The sequence below is a fragment of the Vipera ursinii genome, assembly GCF_947247035.1.
Source record: "Vipera ursinii genome assembly, chromosome: 9".
Classification (NCBI taxonomy): Eukaryota; Metazoa; Chordata; class Lepidosauria; order Squamata; family Viperidae; genus Vipera; species Vipera ursinii.
Window position 1 is genome coordinate 9564978 of NC_139523.1, and position 22761 is coordinate 9587738.

Here is a 22761-nt window from a genome sequence, read left to right on the forward strand (position 1 = left end):
CACCAAGAACCCCACAGAGCATCTCCAGCTTCTCTTTTGGATTTGTTTCAGTGCCAGGTTGACCTGCTTCCACCCATTCTCAGGTCAGAAGGAAACTCTACCGACACAAGATTAGCAGATTAGCAGTTTTTAATTCCTGTTGAAGTCTCTATTCCCTTCCCAGTCGCTTTTACTCCTTTATCTTCCCTCCAAGGTAACAGGAGACAATGCCTACAGGTAGTTCTCACTTTACAACCATTCCTTTGGCAACTGTTCAGAGTGAGAATGGTATTGAATGTGACCTACAGCCAGTCCTTGCACTTACGACCATCACAGCATCCCCATAGACATGTGATCAAAATTCATGTTCAGAGTCAAATGGCATTACATCGATGCATCTGTTCCCCTGAACTGAGTAACCCCTCCAAACCAATAAAAACACCCCCTATCAATTCACTTCTACGTAGCATTCTGCTTTACTTGTTTCAGGAGGAGTGGTTGAGCTTTGGGTAAACACAAAGACACAAATTAAAGTGTTGCCCTGCCAGGGGATGTCATCCTACACAGGATGAGATGGGCAGACGTCAGCTCCAGGCCTGTTTTAAGGATGTGAAATGCGCACTGGTTAATTCTTAGCGTTGCTGTGTTGAAAGAGCCAAGCTTCGGGGCAGAGAGCGTCTAACTGACCTCTCTTTCGGAGGTGGCGCATTCAGTGAGGCTGTGCCAAGCCTTGAGACAAATTGGAAAGCTCTCAAAGAAAAGCTGCAGAAATGATTAAAACGTCTAGAAGGCATTGTCCTAGAAAGGAGGAGAGGAGGGGTTCAGCCTAGGGGGGTGAAAGAAATGGGGGGTGGCAGCTCTGAGAAGAAAGAAGTGCCTCAGTGAGAATGATGAAATGTTTAAACGCGTGCCAGGAAGAAGAACTGTCTTTTGCCCTCTCCACCGGGTATCACAGGACACAGAGAAGGGGGCTTAAGTGAGTGTGGTGACGAGTTCAGGAGGGTATTAAAAGGGGGAAATGGGCTCTCTCCGAGCTACAACGTGGCTGGGAAAATTGCTTAAAAAAGCCTTTTAAAATGAGCGGGGCAGAGATGCAACATATGAGACCGAGAGGAAATGCTTTGTGCTGTAAATAAATTGCATGGCACCTTCTTGCAAGAGAGCAAACCAAGCTGGAGAACACAAGGGTCAGATTGCATTTTTTTTTAGACCAGAGGCGTCCAACCTGGGGATTTTAAGACCTGTGGACTTCAACTCCCAGAATCCCTCAGCCAGCATGAAGTTGGGAGTTGAAGAACACAGGTCTTAAAGTCCCCAAGGTTCGGATTTTCTATGCAACAATATTTGTAATGAAAAGTAACAAGTTTGGAATGTACCATTTAAAAAAAAACAAAGGCAATCTGAGCAGAGAGGTTAACATAATCCTCCCTTCATAATTATACAAGCGTTATACAACCCTCTTTGCATTTATAAAAAAAAAGACTGCTGATGTGTGTAGCTTTTTTTTCATGGAACAACAGACCCGCTGAATCTTTCAACAGTGTCCCAAGAAGAGACACAGCCAGATAAAAATGAGATAACACCAGGACTAAGATAGAATTTACTGAAGTACAAATAGAATCTAAACTAAATCAACTAAGTCCTCAAAAATATAATAATTGCCCCCATTTTGCCGTAATGACATTTATTTGATGTACCCAAAGATTTTTGGAGTCTCAGATTGTGAATTTCCTTTCCCATTGTATTTATATTGTGATTGATTGCACCATCAGACAGATGTTTAGACTGGATTTGCCATTTTAACCACCTATCAATCCTTCTCAAGGACCTGAGATAGGCAGTTGTTGTTTCATATTAATAAAAGTATCATCGCGGCTTGTAAGATGTTCCAAATAAAGCTGCCTTTTGTGATTGACTGATGGTAGTTTTGTCAATGTCGATAGTGTTCAAGTGGTGTTCCAGATGTTTTGCGAGGTACCCAAGGTGCCTATTGCTGTTGATGGTATCTTTACTTTCTTTTGCCACAGCCATTCTACTTATATTCATTGTCTTTATATTTTGTTATTTTTTCCCCCCAGTTCTTTCTCTTCTATTCTGCTGTCTCCAAGTAATGCCAAGTCCACAATCCAGACTTTTTTGCCTTTCTTATTGACAATTGTTAAGTCTGGGGGTGTTATGTGGCAGGTGCCTGTTTGAATTCTAAGGCCCCAGGGCACTTTAGCTTCTTTGTTTCCTATTTCTATTATTATTATTATTATTATTATTATTATTATTATTATTATTATTATTATTATTATTATTATTAAACTTTTATTCATAAAACATGAAACTCAGTCTACTGAACACCCAAATTGACTGGCACTAATGGTTGAAACGGCTTGCTGCCAGCATCCTAGGTATCAACCAAGTGTCTCCTTAAAATGTAAGATGTTCCGAGTAGCACAGTTTTTTTGTAGCTTTGCTGGAGTTATTGCAGGAAGCTGCAATTTCTTGATCTATTTTGCAAAGTTTTTGGACATAGTTCCCAGTGACCCGATGACAATGGGTATCACTGTTATACGTTTCATCCATAACCACGCAGTTTCGATGGCCAGGTTGCGGTATTTCATATTTTTTCTATTATTATTATTATTATTATTATTGTTTTTGCAATCACCTAATCTCCACATATAATAAAGCACCAAGAGAGCATTATGCATTCCTAGAAATGAGGTGTAAGCATTTGCAAAGGGCAAGTTTTCTCCATTTTCCTATTTTTGTAAAAAAAATAAAAATAAGACATTGGAAGTGAATATCCTTAGACTGCCCACAAATTGCATCTGTCATTGTAATGTAGCAGCAACAGACTTTCCCCACAACCTTTTGTCTTTTAGTAAGGTAAAGGTTCCCCCACACATGCGTGCTAGTCGTTTCCGACTCTAGGGGCCGGTGCTCATCTCCGTTTCAAAGCCGAAGAGCCAGCGCTTGTCCGAGGATGTCTCTGTGGTCATGTGGCCGGCCTGACTAGAAGCCAGAGGCGCACAGAACACTGTTACCTTCCCACCGTGGTGGTCCCTATTTTTCTACCTGCATTTTTACGTGCTTTCAAACTGCTAGGTTGGCAGAAGCTGGGACGAGTAACAGGTGCTCACTCTGTTACGTGGCACTCGGGATTCGACCCGCCAAACTGCCGACCTTCTGATCGACAAGCTCAGCGTCCTAACCCACTGAGCCACCGCGTCCCTATTTTGTCTTTTACCTCTTCTGATTTGTAACTCCTGTCATCTCCAGCCAGTGCCTCCTTACAGGACAGCCGACTCGTCATGGGACAAGAGTTACACGAATATCAAAGAAATCGTGAAATGGACTCATTAAAGAAAGGATGCCAAAGGAGTGGCAAAATGAAATGTGAATGACAAAATAATTTTGTAATTATTTTAAATAATCAAATTGAATTGTTGAGTTGTCCCGTGGCGAGTTGGCCATGGCGAGTTGGCCCAATTCAGATTAAGAATGTCACTGTTGGACTTCAAGAAGAAGCAGCTTCAGTCCTTCTTCTGCCTATTCTCTTCTTTGCAATATTGTGCTGATAAAAGTGTGTATGAAGCAACATATGTAAAAAGGGGGGGGCTCAGTGAGACAGTTGTAGTCACTATCTTGGCGTTGTTTAATCTCCTGCCATAACGTCCCTGTTGTTGACACTTTATTTTACAATAATTTTCCTCAAGCTGCTCATTGCCCAGACCTTAATTATGTGCTGAAGTCTTACCAAAATATGGCGAGCAGTCCTGACCTCTACCTGCCCACCTGAGTCACGGAATGTATGTCGTTTACTCCAGAGGAGAGGCTTGCAAGGCCTCTTTGAGCTTGCCTGGGGTTTTCAGATGGTGAATCCCGGCTCTATAAATTAGATTAGGAACTCGGAAAAGATCTAGGAAGACAGTAATCACCCTTTGCTATTGCTGCCTAAATATCCACACCCGACATCTACTGTACATGGAGAGTCAAAAAACTGAAGATGGCATCCATGGCCACAAGATCCATATCCATGAATTACAGACCAGCAATCAAGCAGCAAACAATGCCCCAATCAAGGAACTACCAGCTGAGACAAACCATAAACAAGAGCCTAATCTGGGAACTATCAGAACATTCCCACCAACAGTGACAGGAAGGGCCTGGCCTATAAACTGAGATTAAACCAGTAAAAGAGAATATTTGTAGCTCAAATATTGAAATGAGGGCTCTTGATGCTCACTGAGTTTGGTGGTTTTCTTGCAAATATTTCGTTATCGAAACTAGGTACCACCACCATCATCATCATCCCTCAGAGAGAAACTCCTGCTTTCTCATAACACTGATGACGTTACCTAGTTGGGTATTGAAACATCTGGAAGAAAAAACAACCAAACTCAGATCCATATTTTTTTCCTTCTGTTCAATGCAGATAGTCCTTGACTACCAACAGTTCATTTGGTGACTATTTGAAGTTATAATGGCACTGGAAAAAGCGACTTGTGACCATTTTTCACACTTATAACTGTCGCAGCATCCCCACAGTCGCGTGATGAACATTCAGACGCTTGGCAACTGACTCATATTTATAACGGCTGCAGTACCCCGGGGTCACGTGATCCCCTTCTGCGACCTTCTGACAAGAAAGTCAGTGGGGAAGCCAGATTCGCCTAACAGCTGTGTTACCGATCTAACAACGGCAGTGGTTCACTTAACAAATGTGGCAAGAAAAGCCATGAAATGGGGCAAAACTCACTTCATCAATTTCTCACTTAGCAACATAAATTCTGGGCTCAGTTGAGGACTACTTGTAGTGTCTGATTCTCGGAGATTGCCCCTGCAGTTTTCTTGGCAAGGTTTTTCAGAAGTGGTTTGCTGCGTCACCTACCTCCTTAGGCTGAGAAAAAGTGACTGGCCCAAGGCCATTCAGCCACCTTTATACCCAAGGCAGAACTAGAACTCTCAGTCTCCCAGCTTCCAGCCTGATGCCTTCACCACTACATGTCAAAAAGAGTCAGGGCTTTGACCGTGTGGTTGAGGGGTGGGGAGCAACTTCAATTTCCTTTACCACCCTCTGCAGTCAGCCCTGGGCGGGGAGACTTCATCTCCTTTCATCATGCAAGTTTCCAAATCTGGAAGATCAGCCACATGCTTAATTCGTCCCGCCCACGTATGAGTTATTTTTAAAACATCACACAAAGATAAATATTGTTTGTGTGTGTTTTTTTTTTAAAAAAACCCACCATGTTAATAGCTTCACAGTTGCATTCTGAATTGTCGATGCAGGCCAACTTCCCCCACCCTCAGTAGATACACCCATTCCTTCCCAACAGCCAGTCATCTGGCAGCTATGCAAAAGTAGTTAAACATGAGCTGATTGAGATGGTTAAACCACCTAAGGACGCCTTTCTTTTAGTGACACGGAAAACTAGTCCCTGCAGGAATCCTACTTCTACGGGAAGGCGGGAATGTTTTTAAAAATAATTCCACCCCATCTAAAGCAGCTCAAATCAAGGAAAAACAATTATATAACACATCTTTCTGGCCAGATGTTCTGTTTTGTCCCATATTAGTACTGGTGTTTTTCGGGGGTTTGTGTTTTTTTTTTTAGTCTCTGGGGAGAACATATGTTCCTTATTTCAATTTGGGGTGAGGACAGATCAACATTTTTGAAAGAAAAAAAAAACCTAGTGGTTTGAATGTTTTTAAAAGGTTGCTCTGCATAGAGGAAGGAAGATAGCACGGAACTCATTATATTCCGTGATTATTTCTGGAGAATGAATGTATATTTATTCAAGGAAGGAGGTGGAGCTCCTATGAAACAGACACTCCATCCCAAAACTAACATTGATAGAATTTACATCAGATGGCTGTGGCTGCTGCCTCATCTCACTTATTTTGGCTTCAGAGAGAAACTCAACTAGCTTTAAGTCCACTTTCTTCCTGAGTGGGTGAAGTGTGACCCATCACACCTGGAGAGAATTAGGAAGAGCAGGACAGGGCCAGGCTTTGCCATGTTTCTTAACCTTAGGAACTTGAAGAGGCATGGACTTCAACTTCAAAGCAGGCTGGGGAATTCTGGGAGTTGAAGTCCATACCTCTTCCCAAGCGCCGCTATAGAGGAGCATCCCCACCCTTTTTGGCACCAGGGACCAGTTTTGTGAAAGACAATTTTTCCGTGGACCAGGGTGGGGGGGGGGAAGAGGAGTGTGCAACCTAAATCCCATGCATGCACAATTTTGCTCGTCCGCCACTCACTTCCAGCTATGTGGACCAGTTCCTAACCATCTATGGGCCAGCTGCAGCCTGGAGGTTGGGGACCCCTACCATAGAGAGTACAGTGGGGCTAACAGTGACCTACTGATGGGAGACAGCCTCCCACTGAATTCAATATCCCTTAAATCCAGAAAAGAGAGCCAGTTTTGGGTAGGAGTTAAGGGTATTAGATTAGAAACTGGGAGACTGAGATTTCCAGTCTTGCCTTAGAGCGGGAATCGATCTGGGTGACTTTAGGCCGGTCACTCTCTCTCGGCCCTTAGGAAGAAGGCAACGACAAAAACCTGCACGAACCTATCCGGGCAATCATCAGGAGTCAAGATGGACTTGAAGGACCACTGCCTCTCTTTCTCATTCCCCAAAATATGAATAGGGTCACAGAATCCCATCTCAGAGATGGATTTGGTGTCACTGACAGTGATGCGCTCTCTAAAGTCCAGGCTCTTACTCAGAAGAACTAGTCTGCTCACCAGCCTTTCCCAAATCAAGAAACCTTTGGAGATGCTCTTCAGACTCAGACTGAATTTTAGAGAAGCTAAAGGGGAAGGGAGTGAAAAAGACATTCCATCTTAGACACCTTTGAGGGAGGATATGTCTGAGGTCAAACTCTTAGGTCTATATCTGCCACTTCCAAAGAGAAGGCAGACAGTCTGGCAAGATTCTTGCAACATAGGTGATCAACAATAAAATATCTACTTGGGCCTATCCACTAGTTTTTCTAGTTGCCCCTAGTTGCTTGCGCCTGACATTAGCAGTAGAATCAATTGTTCAAAGAGAGAGTGGACATCCCTTCATTTGAGAGATGCTTTCTTCACAGGGACTCAGGGCTGAATAGCACCTCCCAATACTATCGGCCCTCCATCTGCCATGGTTGCCAATCACCTTGGCTGACTATTCAGGTTGAGAATGAAGGAGGTTGCAGACTAACCCTTCTAGAGGGCCCATTGGGGTTGTGGTAGAAGGCTGATGAAGATGAAGGTGATGTTGATTAGGATGGCTAAAATGGAAGAATTAAAGATGGAGAGAGAGGAAAAGAAAACTGGAATACAATCTCCACTCATTTGGATAGAAATCAATGAAAATCTCAAATCTTCTCTGATTTGAGAATCCTAGCCTGGTTCCCAGGACACATTTAGCTTGATTACTTAGTTAGGACCATTTGCAAAACTAAATTCTAACCAAGGAGACTAGGCTTACAACAATACCCGAGCCACACTATCTAACCACAGTTCAACCAAAGCAAAATGCCCTTAAATTTTGACACACACACACACACACACACACACACACACACACACACTGAACTGCTGAGAGCCCTAACTGGTGGGCATCTTTGTTAGCATCTCTGTTTAATCAAAGGTGCTCTTTCAAAAGGCAACTGGACTTTTCTTTTCCTTGAGGAAGAAGTACAAAACATTTCATTTCTCATCCAAGAAGCTCCATCGGTTGTGATGTCAGGGAGGGTGGAAGGATAGGTAGAACAGTTGAAATTGGATGGCAAGAGGGATAGGAAGGATTGTATTTTTTAAAAAAATAATAATAATATTTTATTGATTTTTTTGAACATAAACACCTTGGTATTTGATAATCACTAACGGTTAGTTTCTATGTTCCAAAATCCACATAATAGCTTGCATTGTATTTCTTGGTAGTCATCTGGTCATTCACACTCTCCCTGAGAGCTCATGAAGCCACTTGGGGATTTATCTTTGCCTTCTGGGTCACCTGAATCAGAGTGCAATTGGTTGTGGAATCTTCTTGGAAGCCCTGCAAGGACTGCATTGTAGACTGGAGATACCGTAGGTGGTATCTTATCCCTCCCCCCTTGTTGAGAGAGGGCTGCTCAATGTTAGCATAAACAGCCTCTTTTACCCCTCTTTCAAACCAATGATCCTCTCTATCCAAAACGTGGACTTCGTTGTCTTCAAAAGAGTGACCTTTGTCTTTCCAAAGCGGACGGACGGCTGGATCTTATCCCCATGGGTTTGATCTCCTATGTTGTGCCATCGCAACTCATGAAGTTCCTTGGATGAGAAAAGAAAGATTTTGTGCTTCTTCCTCAAAGAAAAAAAACAACAGTCCAGCTGCCTTTTGAAAGAGCGCCTTTGAGACAACCACCGGTATGGTCTTGATGACTGAGAATCTCCACAAACATCTCCGTTTACATTTATAGACCAGACCGGGCCCCTTCCAAGAGATTTTTTTTTGGGGGGGGGAGATTGGGGAAATAATAGTCCCAATTTAGCCAGGTAACTATAGGCCTATTGGTCTTCTGTGCGTTGTCAGCAAGCTGTGTGCTAAAAGATTTAAATCAAGAGTTGGAACGGAGCTCGGACCGACCTGAGCCGCCTCGCTTCGCAACTATTCGCCTTTCTCGCCCGTCTTCCCAGGAAGAAGCCACCGCGACGAAGGAGCTTGGGGGTGTGTGTGTGAGACAAGGGGGTGGCGAATTAAACTCTCCCAGACTTTTTTGGGGCGATCTCCCTCCTCCGAGACCAGGTGTGGGGGCTGGAAAAGCCGCAAAATGCAGCGGCGCCAGGGCGCCTTGCGCCCCCCACGCGCGTTTGTGCAGAATTCATTTTTCGCGGCTTCCGTGCCCAAAAGCAGGAGAAAAAGCCAGGCCGAGAGGACCGCTTCCTCCGATCACATTTCCCCGGGAGGAAGCGCCCTGAAGTCCACGACACCTCTTCCAGCCGAGATCTATTTTATTTTATTTATTTATTATTTTAATTCCATTTATATCCCGCCCTTCTCCGAAGACTCAGGGCGGCTTATAAGCTTAGCAGTAGCCTTCATTCTATGTATATACCTGCTTATTAGGGCTTTCGCCCCCCCCCCAACGGCATTATTACAAAGTCAGCTTAATTGCCCCCAACAATCTGGGTCCTCATTTTACCTACCTGGGAAGGATGGAAGGCTGAGTCAACCTTGAGCCTGGTGGGATGCGAACCTGCACTAATTGCAGGCAGCTGGTGTTACTTAAGAAGGCGTTAGCCCACTGCTCCACCAAGGCTCTAAAATCTAGGTCGATTTTATCCGAAAAAGGTGCAGGTATTTATTTCACATTTTCCTTGGAGAGATTCTCTCTTAGTTTTGCTCAAGGGCTGGATTCCGAGTCCCCTAAGCGCCCAGGGCTGGAATTCACCTTCATCGTCAGTCCCACGCGGGTTGAGGATATGACGGGAGAGCGGAATAGATATTGGGAAAGATTGCCAACAAGAAAGTTTTCTTTTTTAAAAAAAAAAAGCCCTATTTTGATCTAAGTGATTTTTCCATTTTGCTTTCTTGTCCACGTTGGCTTCCTTTTCTTCTCACCTGAAGTAGACCCAGACCCCTTCTCCAAGGGAAAACCTTGAAAACATCTGAAATTATTCTCTGAACTTGAAATTATCCCTTCAGCTATGGTCATTTTCCAATTTTCCCCAACACACAAACCCTAAACAATAGATTTTTTTAAGAAAAGAACCAGCGTGCACAGCCACTTCTAGTTTTAAGTAAAATCTCTAAAAATTTTACTTCTCCAGATGTTTTCATCATTAATTCTCCAGATCTTTTCATCGTTCCAAAGAGAAACATCCTTGAATGCTCCACCCTCAATTTTCTGTATAGGAACTTTTCCATTTTTGTTTTTAACTTGAAGCAAGGCTGTCCCCTCTGCCATCCACATCCGGCTAGGAAAGTCACATGATTCCTCCAGACTGGCAGAATGGAGCTCCAATTCTCATCCATTCAGAGGGAAACAGCTACAAACCAACGAACAGCCCTTGGGAAGCAGCTCTCTTTAACTCTGTTTCTCAATCTAGCAACATTAAGACGTTATGGACTTCAACTCCCAGAATTCCCTAGCCAGGATGCTCACTAGGGGATTCTGGGAGTTGACCTCCACACATCTTAAAGCTGAGAAACACTGCCCTTTAAGTAGGGCTGACCTCCAGGTAGCAACCTCCTCAGGCACATTTTTTGCTCTAGCAAGCATATACATAACAAGTGTGTAGGGCATTTGTCACATTTATTGGGCTGTGAGTTTTGTGGTTTACTGTTTTCTCTTTTAGGAGCCCGATAGGCTATGATCTTTTTATGATGAAATACTAAGAATCCTTTTTTTAAAATATATCTCCTAGGAAGATGTTTAAAATAGCACACATAATTTTATCAATGGCTAGAAAAATGAGCGAGAGAGAAAGGAACGCAATATGTACTATGTAACATCACATATGTGTTAGTAAGAAGAAGACTATTGGGTGAAGAGAAGATTTAAGAAATATATTATTAACTAACATATTGATTATGCAAATATAGAAACTGTATATATATACTAAGAATGTGTGTGTGTGTGTGTGTGTGTGTGTGTGTAAGTTTTTTCCGGTCAGACCAGTTTGATTGATGTCCCTTACGTTTTTTGAACTTGCTATATTGCAGTTCTATTGTTAGGATTTCTTTTGCCTTGCAGCTCCAACCTAGGAGCGTTAAGCAGGGCTCATGTATCACAGTAGCATATATATACATATATATACATAGTGTGTGTGTGTGTGTGTGTGTGTATGTTCTAAAATAAATAAATCAAATAAATGTGGCTATTGTGAGGAATGTGAAGACTTGGTATAAATGTGGGATGGATGGATGGGTGGAAGGATGGAAGGAAGGCACTGAATGGGAGGGAGAAATGAGATGGATACAGAAAGAAAGAAAGAAAGAAAGAAAGAAAGAAAGAAAGAAAGAAAGAAAGAAAGAAAGAAAGAAAGAAAGAAAGAAAGAAAGAAAGAAAATCCTAGATGAAAGCTGGGGCAAATTTCACAGAGAATCTGAAGAGAATCGCTCATCCTAAAACCACCTTTCAAACTACTGGATTTAATCCACACACTCTCCTCTCCAATGCCAGTTTTTTCTTCTCTACTATCCTTGCTGCACTATTGAAATTGAAGTCCCTCCCTGGGCTTAAGCATTTGGAAGCCCTCATTTCTCTCAAAGGCTCCCTCCAGAAGGGTCTGAAAATGTCTGAGACACTGACGTGGACCGCAAGGGTGGCCTAGGCTGGAGCTCTGCCTTCAATATATATATATTTCTCTGTAGTTTTCATAGCTGAGACTTTGACAAATATCTGAAATGCACGTGTGACGAAATGGCACTTAAAAAAAAAGCTATGACAAGTCTAATGCTAAGCTGGATTCTGCCTTCCAACGCATAAATGGCTGTGCTGAGCAGGCCTGGGAGCTCCCTCACTGTGGATCAAAAGGACTTTCATAAGCTGTACAGGAAGTCCTCAATTTGCGACCACAATTGGATGCAAAGTTTCCACCGCAAAGCAAGACCGTTAAGTGAGTTTTGCCCCATTTTACAGCCTTTCTTGCCACAGCTTTTAAGTGAATCACTGCAGTTGTTAAGTCAGTAACATGTTGTTAAGTGAATCTGGCTTGCCCATTGACTTTGCTTGTCAGAAGGTCGCAAAAGGTGACCCTGGGACACAGCAACCGTCATAAGTACATGCCAGTTGTCAAGTGTCTGAATTTTGATCACATGACCATGAGGATGCTGCAATAGTCGTAAGTGTGAAAAATGGTCATAAGTCACTTTTTTCAGTGCCATTGTAACTTCAAACGGTCGCTAAATGAACTGTCCTTTAGGACTGCCTGTACTTTTGAGTAATCTCTACCTGGCAGGCATCACCATAAACCCAGTTTGCTCTCTTCCGGCAATGAAGAAAGAATGATTGGCAACTGAAATAATAATAGTTTTATAACTTAGCAAACACAGCTAAGCCTTATCCCCAAGCACAGCAACTTCAGCTCCCATCTCCCACAGCCAACATGCCTTTTAGAAGTGGAGTCTGGCACAACTGAAGGAAACTAGATTGAAGAAATCTACTACTTTCACTTTGCGGGAACATGGAAGTATTTTTATTTATTTATTTATTTTAATTCCATTTATATCCCGCCCTTCTCCGAAGACTCAGGGCGGCTTACAAGCTTAGCAGTAGCCTTCATTCTATGTATATGCCTGCTTATTATTTTATTTTTTATTTTTAATTCCATTTATATCCCACCCTTCTCCGAAGACTCAGGGCGGTTTACAAGCTTAGCAGTAGCCTTCATTCTATGTATATGCCTGCTTATTATTTTATTTTTTATTTTTAATTCCATTTATATCCCGCCCTTCTCCGAAGACTCAGGGCGGCTTACAAGCTTAGCAGTAGCCTTCATTCTATGTATATGCCTGCTTATTAGGGCTTTCATACACGCCCCCCAAGCGGCATTATTACAAAGTCAGCTTAATTGCCCCCAACAATCTGGGTCTATAGGTTGTATAATGGTACTGTAGAACTGTGGGCAGGATTGTCAATTGATTGAAATCCCGAGCCCCTTCCATAAAACAAAGACTTGTAGCTTAAGCTTTAAAGCATCATTTGTAGACATGGTAATGTAAATCAGGGATAGGCAGTCTGAAAATTCCACGTTTGGGACTTCAGCTCCCATCGGCCCTAGTAAACGCAACCAGTGATAGTGGATAATAGGACCTGTTGTTCATATTCCTTGCCCCTGAGGTACATTAAATGGTAGTACTAAAGATACTATCATATGAACAGCCATGGATATTCATAAGAGATGATATCATAAGCATTAGGGTGTCATTCTGCAAGCCTTGTGAACTGCCTCTTTGCAATGAGGTCGGCGATGTATATTGTCATGCCCTCCCCTCCTGCAGTTGCCCATGTTCATAACAATGATCTAATCTACATTAGGCTTACGGCAAGGGAGATCCTGAATCTGGGCTATTTTAAAGTTGGGGTCATTGTCTAAGGCCATCATGGAGGTGAGGATGTCAACAAAGCGTTGGAATCCAGGTGCCCCCAACTCAACCTGTTTACATGAGATTTAACTGGAGTCAGACTGCAGGCAAATCCATCAGGCTGATGAGTAGATGGTGTCTTGGACCACGCACAGTTTGTGCCCTTTCTCCTCTCCTCTACAATCATAACTGTCAGCCACAGGAGTCCAAGGAGGAGATAGACAGGGATGGAGACCTTCTGAGATAGAGCTACTGTATCTGGAATGAAACATTAGAGACAGGCCATGGGAGGCCACTGTAATGCTATGTGGGACCTTAGGAGACTGCCCAAAGAGATGCTGTCAAGGGGAACAATCAGTTAAGAGACAGGATGGCCCACAGCTAGCTAACAGGAGGGGTGAAAGGTTCAGAAGAGACCCTCCCTAGCTTCTCAAGCTGTAAAGGGGAGAATTGCACTTTCATATTTGCAAGAGTCTGTCAACAAAGTGGAATTAGCTCATCTGGTTGTGACTTCCGTCTGGTTTGCCCCACGGAACCAGCAGCCACAAAGAAAACTTTTTGTAGGGCAAACGTTATCTCCATGAGAGATAAGAAAGCCAAAATGCAGGACAGAGGTGTCCGGGTGAAGGAAAGGTGAGTTCAAAAAGTGAAGAGGGTGGCTGCAACTGTGGGGCTGAAGCATTTATAAATGGGCAGGGCACCATGCCTCTTAACGGAGAAGGGCTGGGTGAGGAATTCTGGGAGTTGAAGTCCACATATCTTAAAGCTGCCAAGATTGAGAAACATTTAAGGTGTTTAAAACAAACAAACAAACAAATTGGTATGAATTGTAACTTTCTTTTTGTTTTTATTTGACTCTCTACCCAGAGCCATCTAGCTGTGGATGGACAGTCATATGAAGGCATAAAATCATTTTTAAAAAATATGGTTAAATTCTATGCGTGAGGCTGAACTTAACAACGTCCCCCTGCTCCTCACACCCGGTTGCCATCCGACTGAAAGCCTTAATGTTTTGGTTTTTGTTCACAGCAAAACAAAGAATCCAAAGCTGGCTCCTGGTGCACCCTATTATAAAGGGCTCTAACCAATCAATCAGCCTGGGCCATGGTTGATTAATGTGGCAATTTAAGCTATTGAGGCTTGCACGACCCAAACTGGGCAGCTGCCATTTCTCACTTTCTCATATAAACCAAGATTTTTGTGCTTTTCTTTAAAGCAGGAATTTAATTTTTATTTAATTTTATATTTAATATTCACTCTTATTTTATGCAGTGCTACTTAAAATATCTCTCTCTCTCTCTCTCTCTCTCACACACACACACACACATGTTCCTATCTACACAGCAACTATAGTATTTGTATTTGTGTAAAAGTAACAGAAAATATGCCCACTATAATGACAGCATATTATAAAACTCAGAGACTTAAACATCAGCGTTACTTTTTAAAAGACACTCAGTGGGACAAGAATGTTTGTTCCCTCCATAGAAAAGCACACCGGTGATTCCCTCATTGGGAATGGCCACAAAACTCTCTGAAAGCTGATACCAATTTTTTTTTAAGTGAGAAAAGGGAAAGAATATTAAATGCTAAGACTCTGCAGTGCTTCAGATAGGGATCCCCAAAAAATGCTTTAGGAATGTGAATGCAACACTGTCTGCAACTCTTTAAAACGGCTGCATCTTTCTCCAGTATTGCAGCAGTCCCATTCTCAGCAGAGAAACAGCAGCTGGCAACTATATTCATGTGCCAAAGGATTTTCCTGGAATCACATCTCAGGGGCTCCCCAAAGCCATTCAGTACAAAAATGAAAAGTAACAATAGTACCGCCCACTGCCTTGAACTGCATGTAAATGAAATCTAGCTTTGATTTTCCCTTGGCACCACCCTTGACTTATTGATATGTGCTGCTGACTCACGTCACTCAAATGCCAAATGTGATAATAGGATAGGATAGGATAGGATAGGATAGGATAGGATAGGATAGGATAGGATAGGATAGGATAGGATAGGATTAGGATAGGATAGGATAGGATAGGATAGGAGGGGAGGGGAGGGGAGGGGAGGGGAGGGGAGGGGAGAGAAGAGTTGGAAGGGACCTTTGAGGTCTTCTATTCCAACCCTCTGCTCAAGCAGGAGACCTTACACCATTCTGGACAAATAGCTTTCCAAACTCTTCTTAAAAGCTTCTAGTGATGGAGCACCCACAACCTCTGAAGGCAAGCCGTTCCATTGGTTAATTGTCAGGAAAACTGAATGTCATTGCATTCCACTAACCTCTGTGCATTTTTATACATTATGCTCCCATATAGGAATGTTGGCCTTGGATTTTACAAGTACAAGAATATTTGGGGGAACCTAGAGAGGAAGAAGAGTTGTTTGCCTCCTGAGAGTTCGGCACAGATTGAGCAATATTCCATTATCCCTACTGGTTGAGTTTCCTGGAAATAGCAGAAATCACAGAGTAATTCTGACATTAGGCTGAGGTTTTCTTGGAGTAGGAAGCTTCCAGGTTGGAATGACCACAGGAAGGAGGTCACATTCTTGTGAGACATTCCTGGTGACCTTTTATTTCAGGACCTTTTAGGAACTGTATGCAGCTTTAGAAAAGCAAACGCCCAGCCCAATTTGGGATAGTGGTTAGAAGGTTGGGTAAGGAAAGACGCGGTCAAGTCCATGCCCAAGGGCAGGGGTAGGCAACCTTGGCTCTTTTAGGACTCGTGGACTTCAACTCCCAGAATTCCTGAGCCAGCCACGCTGAGGGGAAAGGGAGAGGTTTCTAAGCTGAGCCATGCTGGCTCAGGAATTCTGGGAGTTGAAGTCCACGAGTCCTAAAAGAGCCAAGATGGCCTACCCCTCCCTGCCCAAGGGTCTCCCCTCACCCTATTTTACAAGATGTGGGGAGAAAATGAAGGGAGATTCAGTCCCATCTAAGCTGCTCTGAACTTCTGGAGAAAAGGCAGGACATCAATCTAACGCAACAAGAAATTACACACCTCCCCAAAAGAAATAACAAGGGAAGCTTGTTGAGATTTACAAATTTCAGATGCTCTGCTTCTTCCTCCTCCTTCCCAGTTCCCTTTTTTTCCTCTCCCCCCACCCATCTCCTCCCTTCTCGTTCTGCCTGATTTTCTGGAAAGCATTCAGTGGGCTTCGCTCCCAGACAAATTATCTCCACATTACAAGAAAACAAATAACATTCACCTCAGTCTTAGAAAAATCGTAAATTTGATCTGACAGCAGAGAGGAAGCAATCGGATGCCACCCCAAAGTTGGGAGGGCAGTGTCCATCATCCCTTGCCAAGTTAGCTACGGCAGCGCAGTGGGAAGTGTAGCCTAATGTTTTTGGGTGGCCCTGGATAGTGAAATCCTGAAATAGTTTTTTTAACTGGTGGGTCAAGGACTCCTCACAACTGGCTCCATACCCTGCCTGTAGTTACCTTTATTTAGCTGTGTTTCTTAAGTGAGCCTTTGGGCCACATTAAGACGCAAATCATGATTTCACAACCCAAATGGTTAGTTTTACACAACCTGCTAAACTCAAACCAAGATAAATTATGCTTAATGTGGTGCAGGGCCTCAGCCTTCTATTTTTCACGGACACGGCTTCAAAAGAGACCCCGGCAAAACGGAGTTTTGGCTTCCTGCAAATCCACTTGGCTAAAAAGCAGGGAGGCCAAGATAAAGTTCCTGAAAGTATCAGGCAGGTTCCTAAGAACTGATACCAACTTCCTGTTCTGGCAAGGATGCTGGCACAAGCTGTAGCAATTCACATCTAGGTTTCTTCAAAGTCAGCCACTAAGTTCAGAACGCAGAGAGGGAAGAGATACAAAGCCAAAGGGAGATCAGGGCTCAGAGGCCGAGCTCAGTCGCCGGGATTTCTCTTTTACGAACACTTCAGACTTTCGGATTCCAGACCGAAGCTGTTCCCCACACCAAATGCTCCACACCGTGGACGTTCCCTTACCTTTCTTGATCACCGACTGGTCCAAAAGGTTCATATTGGCCTCATCCACCGCCTGCAAGAACAACGGGCATAGATAATCGCTCAGCTCCACCGCAAGGAGTTCTGGTGAGGATTATGAGATTAATCCATCTGAAGGGCTTTTGGCCCTCCAGACATTTCAAATGCAGCTAAAAATGAAAGTAATGCAGGGCTGGTTACGGGAGATCGTCTTAGTCTAGATCTTCAAAGGTGGGGCTTCTAAAGAGGGTTTCTTAGAAGAAGACGAATTTTTTTAAAATAAATAAATAAATAATAATAGCATACCCAACTTCCTCAAACCTGGGGCTTCCTTGCAGAGGGCTTCCCCCCCCCAAAAAAAAAGAGTGAAAAATGGCCTCTTCCATTTCTCAAGCAAGTACCAAATAATTTGGCACTGCGCGATGGGCATTTTGAGGGAGTCATAGAAGTCATTCTCTGATTTCAGCTGAAACATCACTCCTAAACCCAACGGTTGAAAAGAGAGAGAGAGAGAGAGAGAGAGAGAGAGAGAGAGAGAGAGAGAGAGAGAGAGAGAGGGAGGGAGGGAGGGAGGGAGGGAGGGAGAGAGAGAGAGAGAGAGAGAGAGATTTTTTTAAAAAATCCTCCTCTATTTCTTTAAATGACTTGTTACAAAAATCCAAACTGTATTTTCTAGAAAGGCGGAAGAGGCAATCTGGCCTCGTCTAATTGTTTCTCCCAACAACAAACAAACACCTAAGGCTTCTGAGGGGAAATAAAGCCCTTGAGAGATTTCAAAATGGCAGAATTCAACTAAAGGCATTTTTAAGCTTCCTTCATTCCCCCAAAGGAAAAAGATTCCTCCATCTGTTTAACCCTAGCACCGAAGCCACTGGGAACCGATCTTGCCATTGCACCGTTTTAGGAACAGTGAAGTCCTACCGACTGAAAGAGGATTTAGTCAAATGCTCACAGACTTTGCCAAAGCAGGAGTGTAATTTTTAAGGCATGTTAGTCGTTTGGGGGTGTCTGTGTGTCTGTGTGTCTGTGTGTGTGTGTGTGTAGAGATCCCAATACTCTAATCGTATGAAGCATGGGCGAAAAAAGTCTGTATGGGTTTTTTTGGAGGGTGGGGGATGAATTCCCCAATAAGTTTCGCTTTCTAGATTTTTATTATTATTATTATTTTTAAAAAAAATCTAGCTCCGTTCCTGGAATTCGAGTAGGATTTTCACTACGGTCACAGATTACAGGTAGAATTTATTCTTGGTAGAATTCCACGTTGTGCATTAAAAGTTAGTTAGTTTGCTGCAGAAAACGTACCGCGATGGGAAGTTTTGCCTTCCCCCCCCCCCCCATCCTCCCCTGGCCCGCTTTCCTAGCCAGCATTTTTTTTTTCTCACATGTACCCGTCAGTTTTTGTTTTATTTTTTTTTCCAAATGGGATTCTTAAATGGACCAATTGCCTTTTCATTTGAATAAATATTATTCCTTGCAACCAGCCATATTTTCAAGTAATTTTTTTTTTTGCCTTTGGGGAAATTGTTCCAGGGGAGGAGAGCATACAGCAGCTGCTCAGAAAATGCAAAGGCAACTGCAAACCAACGTTATTTGCTAGGAGAGATTTATGAGTTTTATTGCCCAAAAGGGGCTTCGGGTCTATCAACAGGACAAAATGCGTTGCTGTCATGTCTGTTCTTGTTTTTTTGTTTTGTTTTTTTGCGGGGGGGGGGGGAGATCCAGGATGGAGAGGCTTATTCGGAGTAGCCGAATAAAACCCTAAAATTGAAGAGAGGGGATCGGGCCAAGGAAGAGAAAGATTTAAAGGAAGGGCAGATGGAAAGTATTTCTCGATTTGAGACAAGTACATTCGAAATCACAGAACATTCTAACTCTGTAATTACAGACATCATAGAACGCAGAATAGATTATGTAATTATCTATTCATCTATCAATGGATAGATCTATGGATGGATAGAGACAAATGTGATAGATAGATAGATGATAGATAGATAGATAGATAGATAGATAGATAGATAGATAGATAGATAGATAGATGATGGATGGATAGATGGATAAAGAATTTAAAAATGCCAAAAACTGTACAAACGTACACAATCCCTGCCCGAAGGAACAAGTCCCACAGGGAATAATGGGAGTTTATTTAGGATCAGATAGCAATTTAAGCACAATTTAACGGCAGGGTGATCCACAAGTGCCACTGAGTTAAATAGAAATGGCACTGCAGCTTTTATTTTTTAAAAACGAAACAGGAAACTGAGTTTATGGAGATGGGGTCGCGGATCAATCAGCCTGTTAAAATCTCATAGAGTTCAGCGAGAGAGGGATCTTGTATTTCTTCTGATCTTGACTAAAACTTCCGCTGAGGTCCATTTAACTGAAAACGGCTCGGACTTTGGCAGGAGTTTGCCTCCTCGTTCGAAACAGTCGCCTCCCGAGAGAACCGGGCGATATAAGCACCCAGTTTCCTTGCCTCGCTCCCCGTGCTCCGACCACGTCGGGCTACAATTGCCATTCCCCGTAAGGGGGGTGGGATATGTATTTATGTATTTGCAACCCAGTTTATCGTCACTGCGGAACACTGCTTAATCGGACAGAAAGGAACACCAGTCGGAAATTTTGGGGATATGATTTACACGGGAGTAAATATGGGGCAATTTAGAAAACAAAGTACTAATTCAAAGGCATCGGCTTTGGCCCAGGGCTCGCGTTCCCGGGTCAAGAAAACAAAATAAATAAAAAATAAAATAAAAATTAAGCCACGGTTAGATTAAACCAGGGCCTAGTTCGTCCGCGATCAAACTCTTAATTGCTTCGAAGCGCGGAAAGCCGAAAGCTGCTGGCCGGGCCTTCGGTCTCCTGGATCGGGGCTCCTTCCCGCGGCTTCTGATTTCCTGAAAACTGGCGAGTTTTAAAGTTTGTTTGCCTGGGAAGGGAAAGGGCTGGTTTGGAACCTAGACCAAGAGAGGGGCGAGAGAGGGCGCGGGGGGGGGGGGGGAGGGAGAGAAGAAACGGGCGCGCTGGGGAAGAAAGCGAAAGAAGGCAAAGGCGAACGAGACAAAAGAAACGGCACCGCGCGCCACCCTCCTGACGACCTCGCCTCCTCGGGAGTCAGCTTCGCCGACTTTTAAGCAAACTTGATCCTTTCGCCCCAGAAACAGGCGTACAAAATTAGCCTCCCCAACTCACGCCAGCTTATTCACACACACACACACACACACACACCTTTACCCTTTCTTAATTTGGTTTACGCGGTGGAAATAAGCAGATCGAAGTTGAACGAGTTGCTGGATTCGGTTTGGGGAAAGTATCGCAATCGAACGGTTAAGGGGCTTTACGGGGGGGGGGGGTTGTTCCAGCTCTGGTGCTCTCTCTTTTTAAGACGGAAAGGGCGCTTTCTCTGGAACGGCAGGAACGGCGGGCGCTGGTCCCGAAGGCTGCTGCGGTCACCCAGTTTTTTTTTCCCCCCGCGTTCGCCTACTTGTGGCGGAGTGCGAGCAAACGGCAGGATCCCCCAGGAATCCGTAAATGACCCGCCAGAAAAATGTCACTGGACCGATTTAGGAATTCTGGCTGGGTGAATAGAGATACCCGGAGAAATCTTTTAAAACGGGGCCGCCGAAGAGCCCCGAGTATTCTCTCCTTCCCCGCGCCCCCCGCCCGCCCCCCCGGTTTTCCCTTCCAGTCCGCCGCGTTTGGCGAGGCCCGGTACCTGGATGTCCTCGAGGCTGGGGTGAGCCAGAGCGTGGAGTCCCAGCGGCCCGTCGGCCAAGGCGTGCGCTCCGTCGGCCAAGCCGTGGAGCAAGCGCGGCATGCCCGGGTAGTCCCTGCGCGGGTCCAGGCCGAGGGCGCGGTGCGTCTGCGAGAGAAGGCCCGCCGCCGCCGCCGCCGCCGCCGCTTCTTCCTGGCGCGCCCGCTGCGAGGGCCAGCCGCTCTGCTGCTGCTGGTGGATGGGGTTGAGGCCTCCATAGGGGTCCCCCAGGTGCGGGTAGGCGCTCTCCTGGCTCTGCGCGTAGGGCAGCGGCGGCTGCGGATAAGGCGGCGGGAAGTAGGGCGGCTGGAAGTCCGAGGCCGGCGTGTGGCACAGCGGAGGAGCCGAGGAGTACGCCGCCGCCTGGTTGAGGGACGACAGCTGGGAGAGGCGGCCGCTGGCGGTGGTCCCGTTCAGCCCATCCGAGCGGTCCTGGTGGGGGACATCAAGGGGAGGGAAAGGTCACCACGCAGCCACTCGCGCTCGGGCGCAAGACGCCGGCTTCCCCTGGCTCCAAGCAGCGCGCGTCGCCAGGGCTCCCGGTGGCTGCGATGGCTCCCTGAGGCCCCGGCTCGCAACACCTGAGCCTCAAGGCAAGGCGCAGCCTTCTTCTCTGCCCAGCCGAGCCTCGCTCCTCGCCGCCTTCCCCGGGCGAGCAAGCGAGCCGAAGAGCGCAGCGCGCTTCGGGGCTTGGCGCGGCCGAGCCTTCCTCAGGGCGAGCCTTTTGCCTCCTTCCCTGTTCGCCTGTCTACCCCGGAGCCGGAGCAGGCAAACTTTGCCTCTGAAAAAGAGCCGAGGCGCAAGCGAGCAAAACAAAACAAGGCGCCGTTTGTAGTCTCGCCTTGCCGGCCTTGCCGCGCTTTGGGGACCGTTGGGGAGCCCGTCTGGAGTCCTTCTCTCCCCCTCCCTCGTTCTGCCTTCAGTAAAGGAGGCCAGCAGAGACCCGCAGGCAGGAGTCCCTTCCCCCATGCCCAGACACAGCCCGGCTTTTGCGAATAAGAACGGCGGGAGGGATCCCTGTATTTTCGCTCAGCCTCCGTGCGCCGCAAATAATCCGAATTACCCTGCCAGAGTTTCTTTCGTTCCTTCGGCCCCCTTTTCCCACACCCTTCCACTTTTGCAACCGATTCTCTGCGCTCTCCTCCTTCCCAACCTGGATGGAGGCGGGGGGGGGGGAGGTTGAACCACCAGCTAGGTCACGGTTACCGGGATCCGACATCTGGGACATATTAAAAGACGGAGCCTCTCTGAATCTGGAGCTGTAAAGGGGCTCTCTAAGTTGCTTTTCGAAGGATCCCGCCCGGGAGAGGCGAACTTCATCCTCCTCTTCCTCGCTTCCTCCTTCCAAACGCGTCCCCCGCACACCTCACCAAGCAAGCCCCCAAATCTAACTCACCATCGCGGAATACGTGTGCACCAACATCTGCGCGGTAGCCCAACCCCCAGATCGTTTTAGGGGAAAGCCTCCAAACGGGGGGCGAGAGGGAGAGGCGCCGCTAGCAACCCCGACAGCCACCAGAATCTGCGCCCCCCGTTCCACCCCCCAAGAAAAGTATCCGTTAAAGACGAGCAGCGAGCGACGGCGCGTTCATCGAGGATTCTTCCAGCGCGTAACCAACGGAGCTCTGGGCAGGCAGAGCGGCTCCTCCTTTTCAAACCCCCCCCCCGACCTTTCCCCCTTGGAAGCCTGCGCTTGGCTCTCAGCTCTTCCTCCCTCTGAACTCAATACAACTCCATGGACTCCAGTTATAGAGGCGGGGGCGCGCGCCGAGCGTCGGGAGCGCGCCTTAAAGAGACAGAGAGCGCTCCGGGGGTGGACTTCAAAGCGAAAGCGCCACTGCGCGTGCCTTGTGCGTGTTGGGTGGGGGGGGGGGGAGGGCGGAAGAGCGCTCCCACTCCGCTGCCACGCGCGCCGGATTAGTCTTCCGAGTGCCCCCAAGGTGTGCGGCGCCTGCAGCCCCCGCGATCCGCTCCGAAAGCAACCCAGAGCGCAAAGGGGGCCGACGGCCCGGTT

The 22761-nt window shown here is 45.7% G+C and overlaps 1 protein-coding gene across 1 annotated transcript in view; it reads right to left on the reverse strand.

Moving 5' to 3' along the window:
• The window catches only part of TFAP2E (transcription factor AP-2 epsilon), a gene marked incomplete at both ends in the record, with an annotated part of 70274 nt that extends 48104 nt beyond the window's left edge, over window positions 1–22170 (reverse strand). Inside the window, 3 exons of the mRNA XM_083369780.1 lie at window positions 17000–17051; window positions 20709–21179; window positions 22144–22170. Coding sequence (XP_083225906.1) covers window positions 17000–17051; window positions 20709–21179; window positions 22144–22170 — 550 coding nt within the window. The remainder of the gene's footprint in view (window positions 1–16999; window positions 17052–20708; window positions 21180–22143) is intronic.
• Between the last annotated feature and the right edge of the window lie 591 nt (window positions 22171–22761).